General features: G+C 46.7%; 1 protein-coding gene across 2 annotated transcripts in view; it reads right to left on the reverse strand.

Moving 5' to 3' along the window:
- PDK3 (pyruvate dehydrogenase kinase 3) overlaps positions 1-8359 on the reverse strand; it is a 61757-nt gene extending 53398 nt beyond the window's left edge. The window contains exon 1 of one of the 2 annotated variants that reach the window (XM_077343009.1): positions 7980-8359. In XM_077343009.1, the coding sequence (XP_077199124.1) occupies positions 7980-8085 (106 nt within the window). In that variant the 5' untranslated portion in view covers positions 8086-8359. Of the gene's footprint in view, positions 1-7537; positions 7822-7979 lie in introns of those variants that run through there. The other variant, XM_077343011.1, reaches the window with a different exon arrangement.
- Positions 8360-16021: the final 7662 nt, after the last annotated feature.

The following is a 16021-nucleotide window of genomic DNA, read 5'->3' on the forward strand; positions in this document are numbered from 1 at the left end:
AGAAGCATTTTAAATATTTTTCATTTTTACTTGTAACTGACCCAAAGTTTTAGGAACTGGAAGCACTAGGAAAAAAATAGAATCTGATTTGTTGGATTATTTTTATCTATATGGTTAATTAAATAAAACAAAAACACAACAATAAATCAAACTAAAACTGACTATAAGGCTGAATTACTTTCCTTGCTAAATGTTACACTGCATATATAAACTTAACTATTTACTACCAATATAGTATGGGTAAGTCACTACACATATAACCTATGAGCTCTGTGAAATCTTAACACCGCCCGTGGCGCCACGGGCGCCACGGACTAAATAAAGCTGTAAGGCGTTCTGAGGCGGGATGTGTCCGGGATGAGGAAGGGTCCGGATTGGACCCTTCCTCCGGACAGACAATCGGAGGGACCAATCGGCAGGCGCGAAGCGCCTGCCGATTGGTCCCTCCGATTCCCAGCCCCGAGCAATTGCGAGCCGCGCACAGCGCGGCTCGCAGTTGCTTCTTTGCCGCCGCCCTGACTCCCCGAGAGGCCAGCCCGCATGGCCCCAAAAGAAACCTCCGGGTAAACACCAACATAAAAAGAAAAATAAACAGACGAAAAGCGCCATTCCTTAGCGCGCCTCGCATTAAGCCGCCGGCCTGGGGGCTCCCAGCCCACATGGCCGCTAAGGAGACCTCCGGGGAAACACCAACATAAAAAAAAAAAAAGGCCGGCCGCTAGGGAGCCCCCAGCCTGACGCCCCGAGAGGCCAGCCCGCATGGCCCCAACAGAAACCTCCGGGTAAACACCAACATTAAAAAAAAAAAAAAACAGACGAAAAGCCCCATTCCTTAGCGCGCCTCGCATTAAGCCGCCGGCCTGGGGGCTCCCAGCCCACATGGCCGCTAAGGAAACTTCCGAGGAGAGACAGACATACAAAAAAAAAAAAAACCAAACGCACCATTCCCTGACGCGCCTCGCATTAAGCCGCCGGCCTGGGAGCTCCCAGCCCGCAGGGCTGCTAAGGAAACCTCCGGGGAGACACCGACTTAAAAAAAAAAAAACCGGCCGAAAAGCCCCATTCCTTAGCGCGCCTCGCATTAAGCAGCCGGCCTGGGGGCTCCCAGACCGCATGGCCGCAATGGAAACCTCCGGGGAGACACCGACATAAAAAAAAAAAAACCCGAAAAGCAACATTACCTGGCTCGCCGTCTATAGCAGTGGTCCCCAACCTGCGGCCCGCGAAGGCCATGCCACCAGGCCGCAGCTCCCTCTCCCCGCCCCCCCCGCAGTAAAAAACTTCCCAGGCCGCAAGCTTGCAGCCCGGGAAGCTACTTACTGCGGCAGGGCGGGGAGAGGGAATCAGGGCCGGGCTGCGCCCGCGCAGCCCGATCCGCGGGCGCGGCTCGCGGGCGTGGCTCGCGGGCGCGGCCCGACCCGCGGGCGTGGCTCGCGGGTGCGGCCCGACCCACGGGCGTGGCTTCCGGGCGCGGCCCGATCCGCGGGCGTGGCTTCCGGGCGCGGCCCGATCTGCGGGTGTGGCTTCCGGGCGCGGCCCGATCCGCGGGCGTGGCTTCCGGGCGCGGCCCGATCCGAGCCGGGTGCGGCTCGATGCGCGGGCGCGGCCACCACCAACAACGGGCTGCCCTGAGCGGATCCAGACTCCAGTAACCAGCTCTCTCCTGCCCTCCAGCCCGGCTGCCTCCGCTTCCTGCCTTGCACACCCACTCCGGTAAGCCACGGGCCGGGGGGCGGGCCAGGATTACTCGCTGCCGCCTCCCCAGATGGCCAACACCTGGCCTCGGTGCTCTGGCCCCGCTGGCACCTCTACCTCCACAGCCTCCCTAGAGCCCGCTGTATTTGGATTACAGCGGGCTTATTTTCTAGTCTTTTATAATTCTGAAACTGCCCCTCAGAATCGATGTTAGTTATTCTGCTGATTAAATTCTAGAGCTGGAGGTCACAGGTATTTCTGCATGGGTATCAACTATTTAATCTTAATACACAAGACGATGACTTTCTCAACTAACTGAAGTAACTGGAAATTGGTTACCAATTTATCTCCTCCCCACTCCTTTCCTGGTAAAAAAGGACTAAGTAGGGGTTTGTTGTCAGGTCAATATTACATTTTGTTAATTTAAAGATTAGATTATATTGTTTCTACCACATCACTGGAGTCTGAAGCCTTTTCAAATTGTTTTCACTAATTTTGATAGTAAATGCATGCCATTTAGTGACTGCCAACATCTGATACTGTCTCAGTGATTTGCAGAGATTCTGAATGAATGGGTTTTATTTGAGGCCTAAAACATTACCTATTTTAGGTTTATCCTTTCCTGTTACCATTTACATTCTGCTTTGCTATTTCCTATTCTAGATTAATTTAACATGTAATTTGCCATGCTTGAAGTCACTTGAAATTGAAAATAAATAAGATAAATCTTATTTTAATGGCATCTACTCTACAACTCTTTAAATGTTTTATTGGATCAACAGTGTCCTCCTAATTGGAGTGACACTCTTTTAATTAGATAGATTTGAGTCCAGTAGCACTTAAGAGACCAGCACGATTTTCACATTATAAGCTTTTGAAAGGAGTTTTCACTTTTAAAAGCTTATACTGCAAAATTTTGTTGATCCTTAAGGTGTTACTGGGTTTTAACCTAGTTGTTCTACAGTAGATCAACATGGCTACCCTGTGAAACGCCCCTTTAAATCCACTGAAGTCACTGTTAATGTGCTTGGGGTTGCACTGATGATGATGATGATGATGATGATGTTATCCGTTCAGTCATGTCCGACCCTCAGCAATTCTATAGGAAAATTTTCGCCATTTGTTTCTGTCAATGACTGCCTCTTTTAGTTGGTTCATGGTCATCCCTGTATCAGCTTTGATCCTTTGGCGACCACGTTTCCTTTTGCCACAGACCATGCTGAGCATTAATGATTTCTCCAACGAGTTTGATCGCATGATGTGTCCAAGTGAGCTTTAGCCGTAATATCTTGCCTTCTAATGACATAGTTGATTTGCTCCTCTCTAAAACTATCTTGTTGGTAATTTTGGCTGTCCATGGTATTTGCGGCATTAATCTCCAACACCATAATTCAAAAGCATCTATTCTCCTCCTGTCTTCTTTCTTCAGGGTCCAGCTTTCACATCCATAGCTTGTTATGGGGAAGACAATGGCGTTGACTAGCCGGCACTTTGTATTAAGGCCGATATTTGGCTTGGTGAAGGTGGTAGAATGCCAGCCGTGCTACTGTTATGATCTGAGCCTCCACTGAGAGGGAGGTATCAAGAATTACACCTAGTTCCTGGTGGAGTGGGCCACTGATAACTGCACTCCATCCATGGTGGGTAGGTGCACTTTCTCGCTTGGGCCCTTCCTGCCCAGCCACAGGACCTCCGTCTTTGAAGGGCTGAGCTTCAGATGACTCTGCTTGAGCCATCCCGTCATTGCTTCCAGGTAGCTGGCTTATGTTTCTGGGGGAGAGTCAGGATGGCCATCCATCAGGAGGAAGAGCTGGGTGTCATCCGCATATTGGTGGCAACCCAGCCCAAACCTCCATACCAGTTGAGCAACAGGGTGCATAAAGATATTGAACAGAACTGGAGAGAGAACTACCCCTTGAGGGCCTCCACATGTATTCCTCAATCAGTCACGGAAGGGCGGTTCCTCTGATTCCAGCATCGTCAAGGTGGTGAGCTAGAAGCTCATGATCGACCACTGCCTCTTTTAACCCTTCTGGGAATTCTGATCAGGCCATAATCTAGTTTCTTCAAGGTCCAATAAAAGCTGAGATGTTTTCTATCTAACCAAAATTGGCATTATTTCAATATTTCCACTAATTTGTCCTTTAATTAACTTAATAAAATAATTCTGAAATAATTACATTATGCCTACATATGAAAATTCGTCATTTTTGTTACAGAAATGGTCATAAAAAATCCTCAGGGTTGTACAATACATATCATGTGCACAGATGCAGACATTTCCAATTTTGTAGCAAACTACTTCCATTTATTTCCAAACTATGCTTTGTCCTCTTGCCTCCAAACCGGGATTAAATTATGGTTTCAAGTTAAGATTTAGAGAACAAACCAGTTTGTAATTTGGATGAAATGGTAAATTACAATTTGCCATGAAATTTGAAATAATTAATTTCCAAAAGGGAAAAGGAAGGAGAGAAAATACGCAAGGCTGAGAATTTTCAATGCTCATTCCCATAAGAGCTGGTGCATGGCTTGTTGTGCATATGACATGCATCTTTGACAACCATAATGAAATATGAAAAATTGAATTGCTGCTCTCTTTTTCCCCTGATCAGATGGGACTTTTATTCTGGTGTCATATTACTATTTTTGTGTATATTGGGTATTAAAAAAAACAATAACCACACATCTCTCCTACAATTAAATATTGGCTCCTTATGTGTTCACCTAAATGTGTAAGAAATACAGTGTGAATATTCCGTGCATTGCCCCTAGCAGCATACTAGGTAGTTTGTATATTTGAGATAGAAGCTAGCTGGGAGGAGGGTTATTCTTATTTTGATAAGGCCAAAGAGCACAAAGTCAGTGTCTGAAGTTAACCATATAATAAAGTTTCAAGAATGGGATGGCCACAGTTGTACGGTGAATCAATACATCCTATGGGTAACAACATCTTAGAAGGTATACATGGTTCAGAAGAGAGGCATTGCGTTAATTTCTTAGGGAAAAAATACTTATCACAGTTTAAGCTATAAAGTCTTTAAACAACTATTTACATATCTATTTTGTCAACTACGTATCCATTTTGTCAGCGGAAGGCAATTCTGGGGTTGCCCCCGGTACGAGGCAACTATGAGGCAACCCGGTATGAATAGCAAAGCACAAGGAGAAAGTCTCTCAGTGAGCACCCTCTAAATGTGAAACTTTCTTCCCTGAAGGTACAATAAAGTTATGCAATCTTTCCAAAGAGTGAATGACCTCTGTAAATGTTTTCAGTGGCAATACGTAAGTAGAGGAATCTTACAAACACATGTTTTATGGTATCTTAATGCAAAATCTAAGTAAATATATTTATTGGAGTTGCTCAGGCTTGGTCTTTGCAACTTTGTTGGTCATTCAAGAAGAATACCTTGTCCAAGCTGCATAAAACTTCTCAGGGTTAGCAGCATTTTGATCTGTAATCTATGAAATGTGCACATGGAGGTAACCTTGCTGTTTCCAAGGTTCTTATTTCATGATTTATCTGGATGTAAATCATTAAAATGTGTTTCTTCAAAATAACTGCGCTATTTCCCAGTGCCATTTTAAAATAACTGACAAATTAGTTCTTAATACATTCTGATTAGCTTCCTCTTCCCTTTACAAGTTAGAAAATATTTGGCCACCTTAGAATAACTTTTTGATGTGCCAAATCTGAATGGTATATATAGTCAGTCAGTAACCTTTTATTGGCATAAAGAATGGTATATATAAATATGAATTATTCAGAGCTCCCACTAGTAGTTCTTCAAAGCCAAGTATTTTTCAGAACTGGTGCAAGGCTTACTTGGACTAGCCTTTAAGAATTAGATTACGCAACCACAGAATTATCTGAAATTTACAATCTTATGCATCAAGATAGGAAGCCATGTTAATTTGTCTGTAGCAATAGAAAAGAGCAAGAATCCAGTAGCACAATGCTCACTTCTTCAGATACAGCTAGGATACAGCTAGAATTCTACCTGTATTCAGTTACGGCAAGAACGTGTTTCCATCTGCTGACTCAAAACTGGTAGGAACTTCATATATGCTCATCTTTAGTGAGCTAGACTTCCTAGACAGCTAGAGAAAAGCCACTTAACCTGGCTACTGATATGGTTACATTCTGTTCTCAATGTACATATAGAAGTCCCAGCTGTTTCTCATCTCACTGCACTGTACCAATGGAATCCTTTTCAAAAGTCATTCTTGTTGTTGTACAGTAAAAATATGTATGCACAGAAAGTTGTCTGTGTTATCAAATTAGAAACAACTAAAGCAAGAGTCCTGCCAACAAAAGTGTATTTAGTCAAGGCTATGGTATTCCCAGTTGCAATGTATGGCTGCGAAAGTTGGACCATAAGGAAGGCCGAGCGTCAAAGAATTGAGGCTTTTGAATTCTGATGCTGGAGAAGACTCTTGTGAGTCCCTTGGACTGTAAGGCAAACAAACCGGTCAGAGGAGATCAGCCATGACTGCTCCTTAGAAGGCCAGATCCTGAAGATGAAACTCAAATACTTTGGCCACCTCATGAGAAGGAAGGACTCCCTGGAGAAGAGCCTAATGCTGGGAGCGATCGAGGGCAAAAGAAGAAGGGGACGACAGAGAATGAGGTGGCTGGATGGAGTCAGTAAGAAGCAGTAGGTGCAAACTTAAATGGACTCCGGGGAATGGTAGAGGACAGGAAGGCCTGGAGGATCATTGTCCATGGGGTCGCGATGGGTCAGACACGACTTCGCACCTAACAACAACAACAAAAGCAAGAGTGGGCTCCAGAATGTCCACAGACCATCAAACAAAGTAGCGGAGCTCTAAGTAGTGCTAATCTAAAAGGTTTAGAGGGCTTGAATGGTGATATACATGAACTTCACTAGACAAGAGGATAGCAGTATAGACTGGAACAGAACCAAAGAGAATAATAACAAGAGAGTTCTGGAAACACAAGAGGAACTTAAGGACTTAACAGGAGCAAAAAAGGGGAATAAAGATGTAGCAAAAGAACTTTAAAATCAGAGTCCAGTAGCACCTTTAAGATCAACAAAGATTTATTCAAGGCATCAGCTTTGGAGTGCAAGCACTCTTCCTCAGACTACTGGATTCTGATTTTATTGTGCTACTTCAGACCACCACGGCTACTCATTTGAATCTATCCCAAAAGAACTTTAGGAAGGGACAAAGAGTGAAAACAAAATCAGTTTCACAGAAAGATGCAATAGTGAACTTTGTTTCACTTCTATAGTAAGTGTCTGAAGGTGCTTTAATAAGAGCCATCTCATCTTATGTGACTCTTGTTTTGTGGAAATAGTCCAAATAGAGAAGAAAAAAACCCATGACTCAGTTCAGGCAATGAAGGTTTGCAGGACCAGGAGTCCACTTCCTTCTTAAATAATGATTCCTTCAGTTCCAATATTTCTTCTCATCTGCGATGACACCCAAATCATAAGAGTATGGTTCAATTTCCAAACCACATTTTGAGATCCAGTCAGGCAATATGACAAACTATGGTTTGCAGAAACCAGGGGGAGGGGGGACTCAAACTATAATGACTGCAACCCTTTGGCGTTGAAATGATCAGAAAGTAACATGTGAATTGAGCCAGAGAAGCAGAAACCTTGTTTTTCAGACAGGAATCTTCTCCCAATTAACATTGTTAGGGTCTGAGAAACCCAGGTTCAACCCCCCTCCCCCCCACACACACACTCTTGGAAGAAACTTGCTGTATGACCTTGAGCCAGTCCCTCAAGGGGCTGTTATCTGGATAAAGGAGCACAGAATGATGTATATCATCCAGTGAGCCTTGGGGAAAATATGGCTTAAAACGTACTAGAATAGTGACGCAACAGGTGGCACATTCCTGTCACATATTCCCTCAGTGGAGAAAAGCCCCATCGACTGAACTTTTGTCTGTGCCACAACTCTTAAAGGAAGAAAGGCCGAGAGCCAGCTTTCTTGTCGGTGCCCAAGGGGGTGTTCTCGACAGGCCCCGTGCCAACCAGGACCCTCCATCTCTCCTGCGACTCAAATGGGGCTCCGGGACTTCCTTCCCCAGCAGGCCCCACTGAAACTTGTTGTCGATCTCAAAGCCTCAACGGCTTCTTCAGCTTTGGCGCCCGCATCTCAGGCCCTCCCGGCCAGAATGCAGGGGGGGGGGGAGGGAGCCTCGCGTCCAGCCCCCCCCTCTCAGGACAAGCACGGGGGGGGAGGGGCGCGGAGGGTTGTTTGTTTGTGCGGCGCTGCGCGCGGACCGGCGTCATTCCGTCACTCACCGAAGTCCAGGAACTGCTTGATGGAGAGCGGCGACGGGGAGAAGCGGGAATAGTACTCGATCTGTTTGGGGATGGGGCTCTTCAGAAGCGCCCCGCACAGCCGCATGGCGAGCTAAGGGCGGGCTGGCGAGAGACTAGGTCGGGCCCCAGAACAACCGGCCGAGCAACCGCCTGGCGCGTGCGGAGACTCACGCGCACACACAGCGCAGGCGGCGGGGGAGGCCCTAGCGCCCGTCACGACGGCCCAGTGCCCGAGAGCCAGGCTAGTGCGCGGGGGAGGCATGAGCCGCCGCCTCCACGCGCTCCCCGCCTCTCCTCAGCGTCAGCGGCCGGGCACCGATCCGCCTGCCTGCCTCCCTCCCCACCCACCCCTGCTGCAAGCGGTAACCCGGCTCGCCCTCGCCCTTGGCTGCTTTGGCGTGGCCCAGCAACAACACGCAGCGCCCGCCTTCCGGACCGACGCGGCCTCCTGACTGGGCAACAAGCAACCGGCATCCCCGACCCCCCCACTCCACTCGCCCACCCACCCAAAGTACCGCCCACCGTCACTATGACAACTGAAACCGCGCGCAGGCGTCGAAGGGTATCCGTTGGAATCCGGGCCTACAGGAGGATCCGAGGCGCATGCTGACACACGTGCGCGACCCTCGCGATCTGTATAGGGAGGAGGCGCTCCACTGCCGCACCGACAAGAGAGAAAGGGAACAACGCCGGCCAAAGAAAAGAAGCGGGGGAGATTCCCCAAGTGATCGTTACTGCTAATTGGTACATTACATAACTTAGAGCTTTGTTGTGCCCACAGCTCTGGACAATTCACGCTAGCTGTATTTTCCCCATTAGTAATACGATTTATTCCAATTGATTTAGTCCTAATACACATTGATGTTCCTCTGAAATCACTGCATTTCAGTGTTATCCCAGGTAGACTCCTGTTTTCTTCCAGTTTTAATGTTTAAGGGCTGGGCTACCCTTTCAGATGTACACCATATTGTCACACGTGGTATGCAGGAATGGGTAATACAGGTGGAAGCCTGACCCTGCTTTACTTTGCTTCCCAGTGTTGCACTGTTTCTTTGACATACACTTTCAGCACAGTGAAACTTACATTTGGAAGAAAATCAGCAGTGTCCTCTTTTGTGATTAAAAATGCATGTAAACAGTTTCAGAAACTTCACCTGCTGTCTCTTCAGAGCAGTAGCAAGTACCCAAGTGCTGGATAGGGGTAGGAAAGAGAAATTTCAGGCACCACAGTTGCTCTGGGTGGGGAACAGGAGGAGGAGCAGTCCTCAAAGCAAGCTGAGTCAGCTTGTTTTCCTCACCACTAGCAGCAGTGCTTTATCAAGCAGCCAAGTACAATTTGAGTAAGTCTTAGATATAATTGCTATTGTATTATTCAGTAAAAAGCCAGTTAAAGACAAGTTCAAAAGACCTTTCTAGTTCATCATTCATGTACTGTCATAACTCCCAGGAGGTAATATATCTAAAAACAGTACATTTCACTCTCTCTTAAGAAACTCTCCAGTTTATTAAACTTCGTTACCTAATAATACAATGTATATTTATACATTTTTTCTGTTCAGATATCTGTAATACGTAACACAGGCAGATGGAGATAATAATGGTTGGCTAATAAATTAATCCTAGTTGCTAATATTATGTAACATAGCCTCTAGTGTTGTTTAAAAACACCAACACTGTTTGGGTTATCTGAACCCACACAGCTAATGTGAGATGAAACTCCAGCCCTTGTCTATACCCATACTGCCCTTGTCATGTTGCCCTTGTTTATACATGCTGCCTTCTGTCAGTGTCTGATACAACCCCCTGTGGATACATGAGGACTGACTTGTGTAGTTTCTTCATGGTTGCTGATAGTACAGCAGCTTCCACATGCCAGGTTTCACTATCAGACAGGTCCCAAAGGTTTTGATGCCCTTGGCTAGTCACTACCCTGATGTGCTCCTCCCACCAGCCTTGCCTTCGCAAATCCATATTGGGTAAGCTGCTGCCATTGCCTCACAAGCTGACTAGGTACAGAGCCCAGCAGTAATAGAACTGGCAGATGCCTTATCCTCTTCCCTCTTTGTCAGGAAAGTGATAAGCTGGGCAAGAGAAAATGCAAAAGTCTGAGGAGTGAGTCTTCACTGACCAGGTTAATAAACCACCAGCATCCCCTCTGAGTAACTCTTCAGCTAGGAGACCAAGGGACAGTGTCTGCAGCCATAGCAAGATCAGAGTCCAGTAGCACCTTTAAGACCATCAAAGATTTATTCAAGGCATGAGCTTTTGAGTGCGAGCACTCTTCCTCAGACTAAGAACTCCCTACATGACAGTGGGAATATATAGCAAAAATTAATTCTGTTAAATTAGTAAACTGTGTCACATATCCAGATAGAGCCATATGATATGGGGATTTTATGTGAGCCGCCTCGAGCCTTCGGGGGGAGGTGGGATATAATAATTATAATTATAATTATAATTATAATTATAATAATTATAATAATTCTTTGCCAAAACGGCCAATCAGTCCCCTGGAATTCAGTTGTAGTTCACAAAAACATAAGAGAAATAAAACTCTGTCAGTGATCAAAGACTGCCACCTCACCATTTGCTGTTTGTCCCATCTGTCACCATACAAGTATGAAACATTCCTATAATCAAGCTAAGCTGCAAAAAAAAAAGTACTTTGGTAGCTATAGCCAACATAGGCCAAGGTATTAGGTTTAGATTGAAGCCCCCAAACCCAAATAACACCACAGAATTATAATTAATAAAGTATTAAAAGATGTCCAAAGAATATACAAATATAATAACAACACAAAGCAAGGATGAAAATAAAATCTACATAGCTAACCTAAAATACTAATACAGGATTTGGTCCTTTGATCCAGATGTTACTTACCAGACTGGAAGCATAGAGTCCAGGCAAGTTTCAGATCCAGGAACAGGTATTTCAGCCCCACAAGGCTCAACCTGATTAAAAGGAAGACTCAGAGGTATGACCAAGGTGGAGGGGGATAGGAGAGAATGGGATTAGAATGATCTTTATTTATTTTTTATTTATTTTTGGGTTTATATACCGCCGCTAGCCAACAGGTCTTGCGGTGGTTCACAGTAAACATTAAAATTAAAATTAAAAACCCATAATCCACAATTACAAAAATACAGACAACGATGGCATTCTAACTATTAACCCCACCTTGTTCAATCCTCATGTTTTTACTTGATGCCAGACTGCCAGCAGCTGACCTGCTTCTGTTCAACCAATCAGGTGTATTGCAAAGACACATGATCATGTACTTCTGCAGCTTGTACATGCCCACAGTCAAGCAAGCATTCACACCCACACCACCGACCACACGCCCATACACACACCCCTCTAGGATTCCTTGCATTAGTGAGATTGCCAAAGGCCTTCTGATATGTTCACCAAAGCCTGAACCAAGGATATTAAAAGCTAAGAGACAGCCAAGCCAAGCCAGTTTCTTTATTCCTTTGCAAGGGCAAAGCAGGGGAAGGCAGCCGAGGAGAGAGAAGGAATGCATCTGAAGCCTCTGTGATGAGGATTGCAAACTACTGCTTGAAAAATTCATGGAGATTTGGATGTGGAGACTGGGAAAGGCACGGTGTGGAGAGGGGAGGAACCTCAGTGGTGTGTAATTAGCTTGTCCGCTCCAAGTTGGGTAATACCTGGAGATTGGAGAAGGGTGGAGACTGAGGGGGCATGGTTTGGGGAGGAGCATCAATTGGGTATAATGGCATAGAGTAATCTTCCAAAGTGGCCATTTTCTCTGGGGGAACTGATTTCTGTTACCTGGAGATGAGCTGAAATAGCGGGAAATCTCCAGCAACCACCTGAAAGTTGGCTAACCTAGATATAATGCAACAGAGTCCACCTTCCAAAGCAGCCATTGTCCCCAGAGAAAATTATCTCTGAAGTACATCTAAGACAGATATCATGTGGCTAAGAAAGCCTGAACTGCTGGGGTAGCCATTTCTACCAACCCTTGAGGGGGTCCGACTTTCTAAGGTCGACTCTGTCTGGAGGTGTGACTCAGTTCTTTGCTCTCCATGGACAAACATGTGCCCAAAGACTGTATTTTACAAACTATATTGGGCCTACCATACCCATGACTATATGTGAACCAGTTGTAATGGAGGGTATAAGAATCAGTGGTTTCAGCATGGGAATTGCCATTTTCCCTGCTTTATCCAATCCTACCATGTAACATTTGTCTGTCATGTATTGGGTTGCCAACTTCCAGGTGGGGCCCAGAGTTTTTCCAGAATTATAATTGGTTTCCCATCTATAGAGATCTATTCCCCTAGAGAAAATGGCAGCTTCAGAGCATGGGTTCTGCCTATTGAGGCAAATTGGAGCTCCCCAGAGCCATTTCAGGTTGGGTAAATGATGTAGGAGGAAAGCCTCCTTTTCTTGCATGACACAGTTCCAATCCAAATCAAGCCTCCACACACCTGGGAGCTGAGTTCCAGGCATGCCACTCACAGTGCATATCTAGTTGACTAGACTTGGAACAGACTGAGGTTGGTTGTGAGGAAAATATTATATATATCTAGTAATGCCACAGATATCTACCCCTTTTATCAGGAGAATTCCCTCAAGGGACTTAAGATGGTGGTAGACAACCCCTACTTAAGAAACCATTGCTGGATCCACGTGACCCTGCCAGTTACCGCCCGGTATCGTAAGGTAGTTGAGAAGACCGTGGCAGATCAGCTCCTAGCATTTTTGGAGGAAACTTCAGATCTATACTAGTCTGGCTTCCGTCCTGGCCATGGGGTGGAGACCATACTGGTCACTCTGATGGATGATCTCTGACATCAGTTGGATCAGGACAGATTGGCCATACTTGTCTTATTAGATCTACTAGAAATTAAGTCCGCTGTAGCTGAAAAACTGTAAGCCTGCTGTAGCTGAAAAGAGCCTCTTGTGGCGCAGAGTGGTAAGGCAGCAGAAATGCTGTCTGAGGCTGTCTGTCCATGAGGCTGGGAGTTCAATCCCAGCAGCCGGCTCAAGGTTGACTCAGCCTTCCATCCTTCCGAGGTCGGTAAAATGAGTGCCCAGCTTGCTGGGGGGTAAACGGTAATGACTGGGGAAGGCACCGGCAAACCACCCTGTATTGAGTCTGCCATGAAAACGCTAGAGGGCGCCACCCCAAGGGTCAGACATGACCTGGTGCTTGCACAGGGGATACCATTACCTTTTAGCTGAAAAACAGTGGGCGCTAGAGCAGGGGTAGTCAACCTGTGGTCCTCCAGATGTTCATGGACTACTCCATGAATATTGTAGTCCTTGGGCATCTGGAGGACCACAGATTGACTACCCGTGCCCGAGAGCATAGGGAATAGTAGGGGAGGAAAGGAATGTTGAAGAGGGAAGGAGGGATGGGATTGAGAAAGGAGGGGAATGGGTGGGTGAAGGGATGCATAGAAGGAAGAGAGGAAGGGAGGCAGGAAGTGTGTTAGATAGGAAGGGGGAAAGAGAGCAAGTGAGAGGGAGAAAGAGATAGGCAGGAAGTAGATGGAGAAGTAGAGGAAGTCAGGAAGGAAAGAAGGAAGGAAAGAAGGAAGGAAGATGGGAGGCAGCTAGGGAGGTAGGTGGACTTCGAGGGTAGTGGGGGAAAAGGAGGGAAGTATTTGAAGGGTGCGTGGGGGGGTCACGAGGGGGGGAGAATTGGGAGGGGGAGTTGGGGGGAAGAGATACAGAGATAGAGGAAGCAAGGGAGAAGGAAAGAAGGCAGGCAGGGAGGTAGGTAGACTTGGAGGGGAGTGGGGGAAAGGAGGGGGGTATTTGAAAGGTCCATGGGGGGGAGTCACGAGGGGGGGCAATTTGGGAGAGCCTTCTGCCGGCCCCAGTAGCTCCCTAGCAGCATCGAGGACGCTGCGAGGGAGTGCCTGGGCCCAGCAGAAGGCTCTTTGCAGCAGTCCCAGGGGCACCCTCACAGCGTCCTGGACTCAGCGAAGGTGGCCTGGGGCCGGCAGAAGGCTCCCGAGCAAGGGCCCTGGGGCGGGAAAGGAGCACGGAGGCCACGTCCCTGTTCCTTTCCCCAGTGGGAGGAGAACCCGGGTGGAGGACTCACCGTGCAGCCATCCTTCTGTGTCTGCGCGGTGAGTCCCCGTGCGGGCCAGGCGAGGATGCTTGGCCCTGGATGGACACTCGGAGGGTCCAATCAGGAGCCGCTTTGCAGCTCCTGATTGGGCCCTCTGAGGTTTTATCCGGGACAGAGCCCGCCCTTTCTCCTCCCACATTGCCCTTGCCCTTTTATTTAATACCACGGGAGCGGTTACAGATGGGCCGCTTTTGATGTGGCCGATCACAAGTTATTCATCCACTGCCTTGGGGACACAGGGATTGGAGGAACTGCCTTGGAGTGGCTGACCTCCTTTCTTACAAACCTGGTCATAGAGGGTCGCGGTGAGGGAAGAGTTGTCAGACCCCTTTGTACTTCCTTGTGGAGTACCACAATGGGCAATACTCTCCCCCACTCTCTTTAACATCTATTTGCATCCTCTGGCCCAGTTGGTCTGGAGTTATGGGCTATACCCATCTCTATTTCCTAATGGACAGCCGTCTGGATCTCCCCCAGATACGTTTGGAAATGGTGATTGGATGGATGGCAGAGTCGTCTGAAACTCATCCCCTCTAAGACAGAGGTCCTGTGGCTGAGGAGAAGGGGACAGGATCAAAAAGACTGTCTCCCTTGCCTGGATGGAATGCAATGTATATCTGCTCCTATGGCCAGGAACTTGGGCATGATTTTTGATGTCTCCTTATGGAAGTGCATGTCACAAAGGTAGTCCAGATGGCTTTTCCATCTGCGCCAGGCACAGCTACTAGCACCCTACCTGTCCACAGAACACTTAGCCACAGAGATTCCATTAACTCGCTCTACACGGGTCAACCCTTGACTTTGAGTCAGAAATTGCAACTGGTACAGAATGCAGTGGCTCGGGTCTTCACTAAGTCATGTTGGAGGACCCATGCCCAGATGCTGTTGAGACAGCTGCATTGGTTGCCAGTTTGCTTCTGAATCAAGTTCAAGTTATTGGTTCTGACTTTTGAGACTAAACGCAGCCTGGGTCCTGCCTACCTGTGGGACTGCTTATCTCCTTATGTCCCTCCCCCACAGGGCATTTTGCTCTGTGTGAATCTGTTGAGGATCCCAAGTCCCCTGCCTGGCCTCCACCAGGACCGGGGCTTTATTAGTCCTGGTCTCTACTTGGTGAGCTCCTGGAAGAGTTGAGGGCCCTGTCAGAGCTCTCTGGGTTCCACAGGGCCTGCAAGATGGAGCTCTTCTGACAGGCTTTTGGTTGAGGCCGGGCTGAACACCGGGTTAATAAAATTGGGTCCTCCTGCATCTTTGTGGCATCTATCCATCTGGGGCCCATCATCACCCTAGTCTTTCATCTGATGGACACTGCCAGAAATGGGTGAGTGAGTATGGGTCTAGAGAGGGATTGATATCCTTGCCATTTTGCCATTTCTAATTGTGATTATTGTTCTGTGTTTTATCGGTGAGATGGTAATCTTGCCGTCTTATTTTTTTATTCTGTTTTTTATTCTGTTGTAGAGCTGGCTGGTCTGGGAGTTGGCGGTATACAAATTAGATGGATGGATGGATGGATGGATGGATGGATGGATGGATGGATGGATGGATGGATGGATGGATGGATGGATAGATAGATTAAAAATTTAAAAGACCCTCTAGTAAACATTTTACTCCAGCTCTTGTCAATTCTCTTATTTTATAGTTTCCTAATAAAAGCCTGCGTTTAAATTACTATAGTTCCTCTATCTCATTTTCAAATTCAGATCACCAAGTAATGAGAATATAAATAATACATTTGAAAAGTTAGTAATACTGACCAATAACATGGCAGGGGGTGAGAGGAAGGGACATATTCCCACCAAGGAGAATGAATTATAGCTTGAAATGGCATTTTACAAAATTACAGAAAAAGAGATACTGGGGAATTATACAGTTGTCCTCCCTTTAGAAACATGGAGCATCTATCTCTTA

Source organism: Paroedura picta, chromosome 6 (assembly GCF_049243985.1).
Source record: "Paroedura picta isolate Pp20150507F chromosome 6, Ppicta_v3.0, whole genome shotgun sequence".
Taxonomy (NCBI): domain Eukaryota; kingdom Metazoa; phylum Chordata; class Lepidosauria; order Squamata; family Gekkonidae; genus Paroedura; species Paroedura picta.